The following is a 14389-nucleotide window of genomic DNA, read 5'->3' as shown; positions in this document are numbered from 1 at the left end:
TGCACATTGCACCTACTACCGTACCCCGTTCAAAGGCACTTACATCTTTTGACTTGCCCATTCACCCCTCAGTTGCAAACATACCCGATCCAAGGCTTAACAATCTCCTCCCCTTCATCCACACTGATTGAAGTGGATTTAACAAGCGCATTCAATAAGGGATCATAGATTTCACCTGGTAAGTCTATGTCATGGAAAGAGCAGGTGTTCTTAATCTTTTGTACACTCAGTGTACATCTGTTGGCCTTAAAATGAGCGACACTTATGTGAACTGAACTCTTTTAATATGTTGAAACTATTCCATTTTAAATATTTACTACAAAAGAAACGTTGAACATCTAATAGTCAAATCATAATGTAAAAGCAGGTGAGTTGGTTCTATTCTTTTTGGCACAAGCTTCCATTCCTCATGTCACTGGGGTATTTATGGCTGATGTACCTCCCTAGAGTCTATTGATGCATCGGTGCGTCAATCTAATTCATGTAAAAAAGCCCCATCAAAATGGTTCAGTTTGTGTAACAGTGATAACACCAAGTAAAACTGAAATGATAACTTAAAAACACAAAATATAAATATTCATTAACAAACTTATAGCTTATTAGACACATTTCCACTTCCTGCAACGCAATCTACCGCATCCGCTTATGGCGGCCTTTCACATCTGTGGTGGGAGGTGGCCGAGCTACAGTTGTTTGTCAGACCATGAGACATCCCAAAAATTGGTATTCTCACAAAAACGGGACTCATCTGAAGTTGTTAACGTCAGTGTGCCAACTTCTGTTTGTAGCATCCAAACCCTCATCAAACTACACACAATACCCCCATAATAACAAATCAAAAACAGTTTAATATTTCATTGCACATTTATAAAAAATTAACTGAAATAACACACTTACATAAGTATTCAGACCATTTACTCAGCACTGTCTTGAAGCACCTTTGGCAGCAATTACAGCCTCGAGTCTTCTTGGGTATGACGTCATATTGTTCGTAACTTGTTTTGTACATAATGTTGCTGCTACCGTCTCTTGGGGCGGCAGGGTAGCCTAGTGTTTAGAGCGTTGGAGTAGTAACCGGAATGTTGCAAGTTCAAACCCCCGAGCTGACAAGGTACAAATCTGTCGTTCTGCCCCTGAACAGGCAGTTAACCCACTGTTCCTAGGCCATCATTGAAAATAAGAATTTGTTCTTAACTGACTTTCCTGGTTAAATAAAGGTAAAATAAAAATAAAATTATGACCGAAAAGAGCTTCTAGACATCAGAACTGCGATTATTCATCTCAGATTATACGAAGAGTTTTTCTTCAATGAGCCAGAGGGAGATACTACAGACACCCGACCAGGCCCAGATCCCCGTCATTCGCTGGAAAAGGAAATTTTGCTGAATAAGATCAGGGTGCCTTGTGAGGATCAGGTGACGAATAGCTAATCTGGCTTTGCCTTCCATCCTGCTAGCTAACGTTCAATCGCTGGAAGAAGAAAAAAAAATGGGACGAACTGAAAGCACGTGCTGTATATCCTATGAACGGGACATTAAAAACTGTAATATCTTATGTTCCCCCGAGTCGTGGCTGAACAACAACATTAAGAAAATACAGCTGGCGGGTTAAACACTCTACCGGCAGGATAGAACAGCAGCCTCTGGTAAGATACGGTACGGGGGCCTATGCATATATGTAAACAACAGCTGGTGCACGATATCTAAGGAAGTCACAAGGTTTTGCTCGCCTGAGGTAGAGTATTTCATGATAAGCTGCAGACCACATTATCTACCTAGAGAGTTTTCATCTGTATTTTCCATAGCTGTCTATATACCACCACAGACCAATGCTGGCACTAAAATCACACTCAATGTGCTGTATTCCGCCATAAGCAAACAGGAAAACGCTCATCCAGAGATGGCGCTCCTAGTGGCCAGGGACTTTAATGCAGGGAAACAAATCTGTTTTACGTAATTTCTATCAGCATGTTAAATGTGCAACCAGAGGGGAAAAAATTCTAGACCACCTTTACTCCACACACAGAGACGTGTACAAAGCTCTCCCTCGCCATACATTTGGCAAATCTGACTATAATTCTATCCTCCTGATTCCTGCTTACAAGCAAAAATTAAAGCAGGATGCACCAGTGATTCAGTCTATAAAAAAGTGATCAGATGAAGGAGATGCTAAATCCTGGTATGCCCTCCGACGAACCATCAAACAGGCAAAGCGTACAGGACTAAGATCGAATCGTACTCTACCGGCTCCGACGCTCATCGAATGTGGGAGGGCTTGCAAACTATTACAGACTACAAAGGGAAGCACAGCTGAGAGCTGCCCAGTGACACGAGCCTACCAGACGAGCTAAGTAACTTCTATGCTCGCTTCGAGGCAAGTAACACTAAAACATGCTTGAGAGAATCAGCTGTTCTGGACGCTCCGCAGCCGATGTGAGTAAGACCTTTTAAACAGGTCAACATTCACAAGGCCGCAGGGCCAGACGGATTACCAGGACGTGTACTCCGAGCATGCGCAGACCAACTGGCAAGTATCTTCACTGACATTTTCAACCTCTCCTTGTCTGAGTCTGTAATACCAACATGTTTCAAGCAGACCACCATAGTCCCTGTGCCGAAGAACCCTAAGGTAACCTGGCTAAATGATTACCGCCCCATGGCACTCACATCGGTAGTCATGAAGTGCTTTGAAAGGCTGGTCGTGGCTCACATCAACAGCATCCTCCGGGATACCCTAGACCCACTCCAATTCGTATACCGCCCCAACAGATCCACAGATGACGTAATCTCAATCGCAGTCCACACCGCCCTTTCTCACCTGGACAAAAGGAACACCTATGTGAGAATGCTGTTCATCGACTGCAGCTCAGCATTCAACACCATAGTGCCCACAAAGCTCATCACTAAACTAAGGACTCTGGGACTAAACACCTCCCTCTGCAACTGAATCCTGGACTTCCAGATGGGCCGCCGCAGGTGGTAAGAGTAGGCAACAATAAATCTGCCACGCGGATCCTTAACACTGGGGCCCCTCAGGGGTGTGTACTTCGTCCCCTCCTGTAGTCCCTGTTCACCCACGACTGCGTGGCCAAACACGACTCCAACACCACCATTAAGTTTGCCGATGAGACAACAGTGGTAGGCCTGACCATCGACAACGATAAGACGGCCTATAGGGAGGAGGTCAGAGAACTGGCAGTGTGGTGCCAGGACAACAACCTCTCCCTCAATGTGAGCAAGACAAAGGAGCTAATCGTGGACTATAGAAAAAGGTGGGCCGAACAGGCCCCCAATAACATCGACGGGGCTGTAGTGGAGCGGGTCGAGAGTTTCAAGTTCCTTGGTGTCCACATCACCAACAAACAATCATGGTCCAAACACACCAAGACAGTCTTGAAGAGGGCACGACAAAATATTTTCCCCCTCAGGAGACTGAAAAGATTTGGCATGGGCCCCCAGTTCCTCAAAAGATTCTACAGCTGCTCGATCGAGATCATCCTGACAACAATTTCTACCCCCAAGCCATTAGACTGCTGAACAATTCATGAAAATTGCCATCGGACAATTTACATTAACGACCCCCCCACCTTGTACACTGCTGCTACTCACTGTTTGTTATCTATGCATAGTCACTTCACCCCCACCTACAAGTACAGATTACCTCAACTAACCTGTACCCCCGCACACTGACCTGGTACATGTGCCCCCTGTATATAGCCTCGTTATTGTTATTCTTATTGTGTTACTTTTTATTTTCGCCTACTTGGTAAATATTTTTTCTTCTTCCTGAACTGCACTATTGATTAAGGGCTTGTAAGTAAGCATTTCACGGTCTACACTTGTTGTATTTGGCGCATGTGGCAAATAAAATTTGATTTGATTTGAGTGTCATAGCAAAGGGTTTGAATACTTATGTGAATAAGGTATTTCTGTTTTTTAAATATTTTTTTAATAAAATTGCTAAAATGTCTAAAAACCTGTTTTCACTTTGTCATTATGGGGTATTGTGTGTAGATTGATGAGGATTGTTATTTATATAATCCATTTTAGGGGTCTGAATACTTTCCGAATGCACTGTATGTATAAAAAAACTATATTTCCTGTGTTTTCTTTTATGTCCTAGATATAGTACAGACACTTCAAAACCTTATTCCTTATAATTTATTAAGATGAAATTGGCAACTCTGTTACGGTCAACCGTGTTACCTTGACACTTAATTACTTACTATAGTATTTTTTTTATTTCACCTCTTGAGATGGGAAAACGGGTTTTTATGTAGTTCAACATGTTCTTTATGACAGAATGTTAAAATTACGTTTAAAAAAAGTTAAATATAAATGTTGTCGAATTGGTAGAAGGACCCTTCTGTCTCATAGTTATTACGTATCGTAGAATATAAATGATGTGTTAAGCGAGACAGAGGACGTGACTGACAATCCCATCCCTACAATGAGAAAACATGTAGGTAAGGTAGTAGCCGTGCTGTGAATGAGGGGTCTTGTTGACAGATGGAGCTGATAGTCTGCATTGGGAGGAGGGTCTCTTGGGACCAGAGAGACGAGGTAGTGCACATCAGACAGGATCAGTTGTTTTTCAGGAAGAAAAAAAGATGAACAGAATGGTTACTGGCCAGTAACATACAGTTGGTCTTGGTACAGCTACTTCATGAGCACCTGGCAAATCAAAGCACCTGGGATGGGAACGTTTTAAAGTAGCCTTTTGAGTGAGAGTCTAAGCATGGAGATACTACAGACATTGTAGATCAATACCGCAGCATTCAAAGGAAATTGCTCTCAAAGTTGTATTGCTTTTCAAAGATGGCATTTGTCCCAACGGGAAAGGAACTGCAGACTGCAAAGTGAATGCATGTGAATCACACATTTCATTTACAAATCTCATAGATTTACACCTTTACACCTTGACAGGAGTGAGTTGTTTTCAGTTTCTCTCTTTCAGTACAACAAATGTTCCCATTTCGAGGTTCACTGACTTGCTGAACTGGAGCAGGAGAACGGAAGACTGGACGATACAAACGTTGGCCGAGAAAGAGGTGATACCTGTCATTTGCTGCTGAGTCACTCCCGGTCGTCTCCTGTCTCAATGGGCCTTTTGTTGCTGCCTGCTGTTGGAGCTGCTGGAAATGGCTGGCCTGAGCTCGCTGGTGAGGTGGCGGCAGGGTGTGTGTAGCACAGGCGGTTGGTGGCACTTTCATTGGGGAGGACGGGCTGGAGCGGAGTTAGCGGAATGGTATGAAATACATCAAACACATTGTTTCCGAGTGTTTGATTCCATTCCATTTACTCCATTCCAGCCATTATTGTGAGCCGTCCTCCTCTCAGCAGCCTCCACTGGTATAGTTGGGGTGTGGGATGTGTGTATGTCTCACACGCAAATGGTACAAGGTGTTTTAGATAGAGGAGGTGTAGGCTGTAACTATGTGGGAGTGCTGAATGTACATGTCTGTACATGTGGGTGACACTGTGTTCTGGATGTCAAGGTGACTTTGGTTGAAGTCTGGTGATTATGTCTGGGAGCATATGAGCTGAGAGTTACCTGCTATAAAACAGAGAGAAGATTCAAATACATGCCATAAGCAAACAATGCGATGTCTATGAAGAGACAGTTGTGAGTGAAAGAGTGAATGGTATGAAAGAAAGAAATAAGGACAATCATTTTTTCTTATGAAGGAAGATCTCAGGACAGACAGCCTGTCTAGCTGCTGATGGTGACTGGTCAGTGTAGAAGTAGAGATGAGGTTATCCCATTGTTTACTTGGCCTGGCATCTCTCAAAGCCAAGTGGAGATGTTGCACATTACTAAGAATATTCTGCCCTCTAGTGGTTAAAATGGGACGTTTGCAAATGCATTGCATCGACTTTAACATTTGTATTACATCATGGTAAACAAGGCATCTACAGTGTAAATATGTTTATTTTTTCAACAGTATTTTATTTTCTGTTCAGATAATAACCATGATTACTCCTTGTTGGTGCATTTGTGGTTCCATATGTAAAGCCTCAGTGACATGATTAAATTTGATTAGGAATAACTTGACCATCATGACATGCCCTTGCCCAAGTTACAATCTGCTGCAATCTTATAATAGCATATAGTTCAAGATATCAATATCTCATAAATCTTCAAGGGCTAGGCTACCCCATCAACATTAAAAGTGACTAAACAACTAGTTTAGAATGTGTTAGCTTCATGAATACTTAAACAATGTCAAAGTGATTGGACATGCAAATTAAAAATGTGTTGAATGTTTACTATATGGGATAAGATAGCTATTGAGCTATGCATTCTGCAGTCCCGATAGCTCCGGGGGCGTGTGTTTTACCCTCTAAATGGAGTGGTCGGTAACCTGGATCAGGGCCAAGGCCAGATCAAGTAGGTCGAGTCATCGCGCGAGAAGAAGACAGCGCTGCACCATCAATAATCCTCTCTCATATGCTGAATCATCCCCCAAAAGTGCTTTGTGATTCTGGAAAATGTCTGCAGGACTGACCCATTTCACAGGCTTGTGTTTTCAATATAGTTTAGGCTAAACTTGATAATAGGTGTTAGGCTATTAAGTGACTTGCATTTATTTAATATGATGTGTGGGCATTGGGGAGTGATGCAAACAGGCCTTTGTGTCTGTGTCTCTTCCTGTATTCTGACACTGCGGTGGTCGGGCACGAAAGGTGCATGGCTGCAGACTGCAATACAGCAGTACCGTTTATACATACTCAGTCCTGGCACACAGTTATCATGCATTGATCCCATGCCTGGACTGCTGGGACAGCACGGCAAAACTGTAATGACAGTGTTTACTAGGATTGGATAACCTGCATGGGAAGTTTCACAATACTTCATCAGAAACAGTCTAGGCAATGTCAATTTGGCCTATTATGTCCTACGTTGGCCTCAGTATCAAGTCATTTTTCGTTTTAATTAGTACAATCATTATCATCAGGATATTAGTAGGCCTGGCCTTTTGGTCTTATTAAAAATAACTATTTACATGTCCCCTAGAAGTTATCATTTTATGCTCTCGCATTGACCAAAGGTCTATCTTGGCTTGTCTGTGCAGCATGAATTAGCCTGAAATACTTACAAGTTGAATTCGTGTTCCCCTGAGAATAGCTCTTTTTGCAGGAGCTTGCAGGTTTCCCTTACCCTACTCCTGCCCCTGCGTCAAATGATGCTCGAGTTTCATCACTATAAAAGCACCTGTCTTTGCCAGGCATCACTCGTATCTCACTTCCTCTCTCTTTCTCTCTCCCACCACACTCTCACACTGGGCAGTGAGAAGGGACTCCGCAAGCAGCAAAGGTCAGACTAGCATTCCACTTCTCCACCTGGAAACATGAGTTACTCCGGCGACGTCTACTCCAGCAGTTCCTATCGGAAGATCTTCGGGGATGCGCCCCGGAGCTCCGGCCGCATGTCGGTGGGCAGCAGCCCCTCTCGCCTGTCCGGCGGATACCGTTCCAGCGGCTCACACCGCAACTATGGCTCCCCATCCATGGTCACATCCTCCGGCTTCCGCAAGGCGGGTGCCGGGCGCAACTTCCACTCCTCCATGCCCGACTCCATGGACTTGACCCAGTCCACGGCCGTCACCAACGAGATGAAAATCATCCGCACCAACGAGAAGGAGCAGCTCCAGGGCTTGAACGACCGCTTCGTCTCCTTCATTGAGAAGGTCCACAACCTGGAGCAACAGAACAAGGTTCTGGAAGCCGAGGTGACTCTACTGCGCCAGCGCCACACAGAGCCCTCCCGTCTGCACGACTTGTACGAGCAGGAGATCCGGGAGTTGAGGGCGCGGGTCGAGGAGCTGACGCACGAAAAGAGCCAGATGCACCTAGACTGCGTGCAGATGAACGAGATGCTGGACCGCATGAAGGAGAAGCTGGACGAGGAGACGAGGCTCCGCGAGGAGGCGGAGGGCACCTTGAAGAGCTACCGTAAGGACGTGGATGACGCCACGATGTCCCGACTCGAGCTGGAGAAGAAAGTCGAGTCACTGCTGGATGAGATCGCCTTCCTCAGGAAAGTGCACGAAGAGGAGCAGCAAGAGCTGCAGGCTTCCCTGCAAGCCACACAGGTGCCAACATCACATCACCCTTCATGACCCCCATCAGTTGTCACTTGTCACCCTCATCTCCCCATCTCGTCGCCACCAAATAGCCTACCAAATATACACCAAGGGAAAAGTTAGGCAATGTATGTTTTGATGATAACTTTTATCATTTGTGGTGATAACCAGTGCCAAATAACTAACACTGTTCATAGCTTGTTATCATATGGCTATCTTATCATTCTCATTCACTGTGGATCCATATTCACTGAGTCAAAGTTAATTCACAGCACATGCGCTGTCCTTGGTGCTGAAGCCAGTGAACACTGCGCACTGCGATAAGTGGCAGTACATTTTACGGCACTGCGGTTCTGCGTAAAACAGCACCATGCAGTACTCCCTCTCTTCTGTCAATTCAAACCTAACATTTACATAGGCCACTAACTATATATAAACTATGAGGGAAGTTGTATAACTATAAAATATAACTGAAATGGTGTAATGGTTACTGAAAATCGATTCTGTGCATAGTTTGAAAGTGTTATACAGTCTAAAGCAAGAGCCAGTGTGCTAAAAAGAGGGAATGGGAGGGAGATCGAGAGGGAGGAGAGAGAGGGGGAGCATATGGGTTGATAGGGATGCTAGCGCTCCCACTGATGATGCAGAGAAATAGTAGCGCATTATCTAGGTGTGGTCGACCTAGCATGTAGGAGGGGGGTAGGATAGGATAGGATAGGGTCAACTCAGAACGTATATACGAAAATAAACATTAAACATGGCCCTTGTTGAATTTTACGTAGTCAATCTCACCATGATCAACTATCACGATCACACTTTGTAAAAACATTTTACAGGACGTTTTCGATAGGTTAATTACTGCTGGCACATAGCCTAGCTGTTGTTATTTGCAAGATTGTCAACATGGTACTGATTCATGTCGTCACACACAAGGTTAATTGCATTATAATCATTCATCAAGGTAACAATTAAACAGCACTATTGTAGCTTACAGTGTTTTAGGCAGTGGCATTTTGGATAGATCATTGGATAAGGTGATAGTACTTTAAATGCTTTTCTTTAAATAAAAAATAAGTCTTATCTACAATTTAATATCAATTGATGCAACAGAGAATCTTCATTATTGGAAAGATAATGAAGTGTTTGTTTTCTCCAGGGGTTTTCTATTGCCCTGCTCGAGATATGATTGCCATGGAAGCGATTGAAAGCAACACCCATGGTGGTGCACAGAGCCCTGACTCAGGGCTCAATACATCAGCCCTCAGTATTTTACCTCACTGGATAGATCACATTAGCCCAGGGCTCCTAGCTCCCATGTGTCTACTATAAGCCCATGATGGTCTGTGTGGTTTGACATAGATTTCAATAGTGATTATCAAACCTTTTACTATATTTAGTAAAAAAAACAATAATAATAATAATGGAAAAAATGGATGTTGCAATATTTTTGGTTTGGATTTATTATAATAGCCTACTTCACATTTACAGTAAATTAGCATTAATATGAACATAAAAACAATAATATAATAACGAATACTAAAGCGAAATATGATCATATTTGAATCTCCGCTACACTACAAATATGTATATATGTAGCCATAGAAGCATTCTCTTCCCACCTGGTAACCATACCCAACCCTAACTCCCCTCTGTCCCTACCTGGTCCTAGGTTTCAGTGGAGATGGACATGAGGGATGATAAACCCGACCTGGCCGTGGCCCTGAAGGACATCCGTGCCCAGTACGAGGTCCTGTCAGCCAAGAATCAGAACCAGGCTGAGGAGTGGTACCGCTCTAAGTTTGCCAGTGTGAACGAGGCGGCCTCCCGCAACCAGGACCAGGCGAAGCATAGCAGGGAGGAGCTAAATGAGTATCGCAGGCAGGTGCAGGCCCGCAGCCTGGAGATTGAGGCTCTCAGGGGCCACAACGAGGCCCTGGAGAGGCAGATGGCTGAGCTGGAGGACCGCCATAGCAACGAGATGGGAGAGATGCAGGTACATGAAGTAGGACAGGCTGGCTATTACTGTATACCACAGTAATTGCTACAGTACAGGCTTTACCCTATGGATTCTATAGAATTATCCCCTCCTAAGTAACAGGTGTATATCACAGATGGTATGTGTGATGTCATTTCAATTGCACTGTAGCACAACAGATGTAAAATGGTATTAGGAAATGTACATTGTGAGGTATTAGGAAATGAACATAGTGAGGTATTTATCATTATTAACACATCCTGATGTTAATCTGCCTGCAGGAGACCATCCAGGAGCTTGAGTCTGCCCTCCGCAGCACCAAGGGGGAGATGTCCCGTCACTTGCGTGAGTACCAGGACCTGTTGAATGTCAAGATGGCCCTGGACATTGAGATCGCTGCTTACAGGTTAGTCATCACCTAGTCTGAGTCTATATGTCTGATAAAGTTAAGTCCGCATTCAGCATATCGTTGATCCAAACCACAGTGCCTTTCCTGTACTCTAAACACCTTTTCAATATTTGAATTCCCAAGTCAGCAGAGTGCTTTGAAAAGTATGAAAGGTTGGAATTTGTTACATTTGTAAACTGACTCTCTTCCACTGATTTAGTCAGTATTTCAGTCAGCTCAGCAATCAGGCCACTGTTGATGCACCACCGTGTCTCTTTAAAAGATTTATGAGCACCCCCCCTTTTCTAAACATTTGAACACCTCGTCAGCACAGCAATAGAATTTAATAAATGTTTGTAAACTGACTTTCTCTTTATCTACATCTCTCCATCTTCATCCCCCTCTTCAGGAAGCTGCTGGAAGGTGAAGAGTGCCGTCTGAGTACAGTTGGCGGAAATATCTTGCAGTCAGGTTACTCTGGCTTCTCCTATTCGTCCAGCCGCTCCTACGCCCTGGGCTCCTCCGCCCCTTACAGGATGAGGGGAGCCAGGCCTGAGGAACCAGAGAAGGAGGAGGATGAGGAAGAGAAGGAGGAAGAGGAGAACGAGGAGGAAGGAGAGGAGGGAGGGGATGGAGAGGAGAATGGAGATGAGAATGCGGTTGAGAATGGAGAGGGAGATGAGGAGGAAGATGAGGAAGAGGAGGATGACATTCAGAAGAAGAAGGAAGAGAAGGGGGGTGCTCCCAGCAAGAGCACCAAGAGCTAAACTGCTTGTGTCATTGATCATCAATGCCTTTCGCTCTACTACAGTCCACTCATTCACTCATATGGATCCATTCCCTGTCACCTCATTTCTGATACACAAGGACACACACGCACACACACTTACCGTACTCACGCCAGATGCCTCACACACACGTACCTTCTCCTCTCGCTCTCTGGGTATCAATAATCAGCTGTGTGGTGGAAAACAGAAAGACAGACAACGCAGAGAGGTGCATTACCCTGCCAGAAGATAAACCTGCAGCTACATTTTCTCAGTATTCTATGTCACGGTTTTACTCCATAGATGATGGTTACCACAGGGAGCAGAGGGAAGGTGGTCAACGTTACAGTATTAAGCCAGTCAGTCAGCAAAATAGAATGCCTTAAAGCAAGTATGATGTCAGATTAAGAAGTCAGGGATGATATCGCCCAGTAAGGCCCCGTCTTTATGTGCCATTAAGGATATGAGATGTGGTTATTAGGAGCAATTCAATTGTAATCTTGAAGGTGGGATAGTGGTAGTAGCACACAGACTATGCCAACTATATGCACAGAGGTCTAGAGCATAGAGATTTACCAACTTTTACCAGTCCAACATTTAAGGTGCTTTTGAAGAAATACGTAAAGATCATGCCCATGGGTGCCATGCCATATTCTGAGCTGAAGATATCAACTGGCACACTGAATGCTCCTCCCTCCTCTCTTTTTCATTCACAGGAGAAAGATATGGAATGCTCTGTCCATTGAGCCACTTTCTTTTCCATCACTTTTCATCACCAGAAAAGTCCATATTTCCCCACTCACCTTCCCCCCTCTCTCTGTCACTGCGAATGTCATAGCACGGCAAAATGACAACATGGATTCTAGAAAAAAGTACATGAAATCATAGCGTTTATTTGGGAGGGTTCTAATTTCAAAGGTAGGAGATAAGTGCATTGTGCAGCACCTCTTCTGTATTCAGAAGGACAACATTCAGGACTGAGAAATGTAGAGTTTTAAAATGCTGCTATTTATCACACTATACCCTTATATTTGATGTTGAAATACCCTCTCTTGATTGATTCATTTGTCACTGAATGGATATACCCTCAAAGTAAGATAACTCTCTCTAAACCTGAGGTAAATGTCTCTCCTAGTCCCTTCCTTTCCCCAGAGCAGCCTAAGTCTTGTATGTTTACTATCTGCGGTCGTTTACTGCTCTGTACCCTACGACCTTCTGGCTGGTGGTTTGAGTGGTAGAGTGTGTGTTGTTAAGTCCCAAATGGTACCCTATTCCGTATTTTCCGCACTACTTTTGATCAGAGCCCATCGGGATGCAGCCTGTGTTTGCTTTTAGCAGTGTGCTCTGCTCCAGACAGTTAACAGGCCTGTGGCTGCTGTGAAGGGCAGCTGGAGGTGACAATGAGTAAGTGTCAGCCCTCCACTCTGATTGCATCACAGGCGGCCGGTCGGTGGCACCTTAACTGGGGAGTACGGTCTCATAGTAATGGCTGGAATGGAATGGTATCAAACACACCAAACACATGGTTTCCATGTGGTTGATAACATTCCATTCACTCAATTCCAGTCCTTATGAGCCATCCTCCCCTAAGCAGCCTCATGTGGACTGCAGGACCAAGTGGCAGACGGTGCAGACGCCACTGGGGTCATGGGTAGTCACATGGTGCTGCGCCACAGATAAGGGCTATTATCACCATACCCCCGACCCCCCCCCCACCCCACTACCACAGTCTGAGATGGACAGCAACAGTATTTACACAGGACACCCTAGGCAGACATATCGTAGCTGCGCGAGAGGGACCATAATAGCATACTGTAAGTTATATGGCCGGCTAGCTTCCATCAAGGTGCTAAGCTATCAATATCAGGACTATCTGTGGGTCAGGATACAGTGAGTGACTGCATAGATATGTAAGGTTATAAAGAATGAGTGAAAATGTTAAAGAAGGAGACATTTATGATTTCTAGTGATAAAAGGAAACGTGTTGCAGGAAGTATGTTTAGGGAAAGAAAAATACACGGAAAACCCCAAATGGAATGTACTCTAGAATCCTATACTGTAGTAAAATGGAATGTACTCTAGAATCCTATATTGTAGTAAAATGGAATGTACTCTAGAATCCTATACTGTAGTAAAATGGAATGTACTCTAGAATCCTATACTGTAGTAAAATGGAATGTACTCTAGAATCCTATACTGTAGTAAAATGGAATGTACTCTAGAATCCTATACTGTAGTAAAATGGAATGTACTCTAGAATCATATACTGTAGTAAAATTACTTGTCCTCCAAAATGTTTGTAAACTTACCGTGGGCAAATGTATAGCTTCACAGAATGTTAAATGTTCTGTTTCTGAGACTGGCACACACTGTGGAAGGCCTTATCTTTAACCGTTGTAGATATCACTCCTTCTTCCTTTCCTTGAGAAATGAATCAATTGACAAGCATTGACTGCATGGCCTGATTCTTGGGAGCTTGAAAACTGAGGATGGGATAGATGTTGCTTGTTGAGTGTCAAAAAAAAGAGAATTGCCTTAACCATGTTCAAAACAATAAATCAACCTTTTCACTTGCATTTCACATGTTTCCCGAGGTGGTTCAGGAGTGTTGACACAGACCATTCATTCTGCTATACTACTGTGACTGTATGTGCTGCTGTCTCATGCTGTGATATTCCTCCCAAAGCCAAATAAAGCGATTTATTAACCAAACACTCACAACCATCATCAGTGTCTTCAATTATTATGGTAACATCAAAACCATACTACATGTGTTACAGTATCTCTGTACATTGTACATGTGGTACTGGTACTGACCCTGTAAATAGTATTCTTACTTACTTCATCGTGATCTTCTTATTTCTTATTTCTAGATCTTGTGCGCTTTTGTTCTACCTTGTTATTTTTTGTATTACATTGTTATTGATTACGGCATTGTTGGTGGGTAAAGCTTGCAAGAAAGACATTTCACTGTACTTGTGTAGACTCCTAGAAAAAAAAGGATTCCAAAAGGGTTCATTGGCGGTCCCCATTGGAGAACACTTTTTTGTTCTAGGTAGAACCCCTTTTGGTTCAATGTAGACCTTTTTTTTTTGTTTCCAGGTTTCTACATGGATCCAAATGGGTTCTACCTGCAACCAAAAAGGGTTCTTCAAAAGGTTCTCCTATGGGGA

At 43.8% G+C, this 14389-nt stretch overlaps 1 protein-coding gene across 1 annotated transcript; it reads left to right on the top strand.

The window, feature by feature from the left end:
• The first annotated feature begins 7241 nt into the window (after positions 1–7241).
• On the top strand, positions 7242–13928 carry LOC124034162 (low molecular weight neuronal intermediate filament-like). The gene is made up of 4 exons (XM_046346952.1): positions 7242–8095; positions 9756–10079; positions 10343–10467; positions 10859–13928. The coding sequence occupies exons 1-4, from the start codon at positions 7352–7354 to the stop codon at positions 11214–11216; spliced, it is 1551 nt and encodes a 516-aa protein (XP_046202908.1). The 5' UTR covers positions 7242–7351; the 3' UTR covers positions 11217–13928.
• Positions 13929–14389: the final 461 nt, after the last annotated feature.

Source organism: Oncorhynchus gorbuscha, linkage group LG04, assembly GCF_021184085.1.
Source record: "Oncorhynchus gorbuscha isolate QuinsamMale2020 ecotype Even-year linkage group LG04, OgorEven_v1.0, whole genome shotgun sequence".
In the NCBI taxonomy this organism is placed as follows: Eukaryota; Metazoa; Chordata; class Actinopteri; order Salmoniformes; family Salmonidae; genus Oncorhynchus; species Oncorhynchus gorbuscha.
This window is presented reverse-complemented; position numbering and strand designations above follow the sequence as displayed.

Coding starts and splice junctions, on each gene's coding strand:
- LOC124034162 (XM_046346952.1), top strand. CDS start 7,352: ATGAGTTACTCCGGCGACGTCTACTCCAGCAGTTCCTATCGGAAGATC. Junction 10,080..10,342: donor ACGAGATGGGAGAGATGCAG/GTACATGAAGTA, acceptor ATCTGCCTGCAG/GAGACCATCCAGGAGCTTGA. Junction 10,468..10,858: donor ATTGAGATCGCTGCTTACAG/GTTAGTCATCAC, acceptor CCCCCTCTTCAG/GAAGCTGCTGGAAGGTGAAG.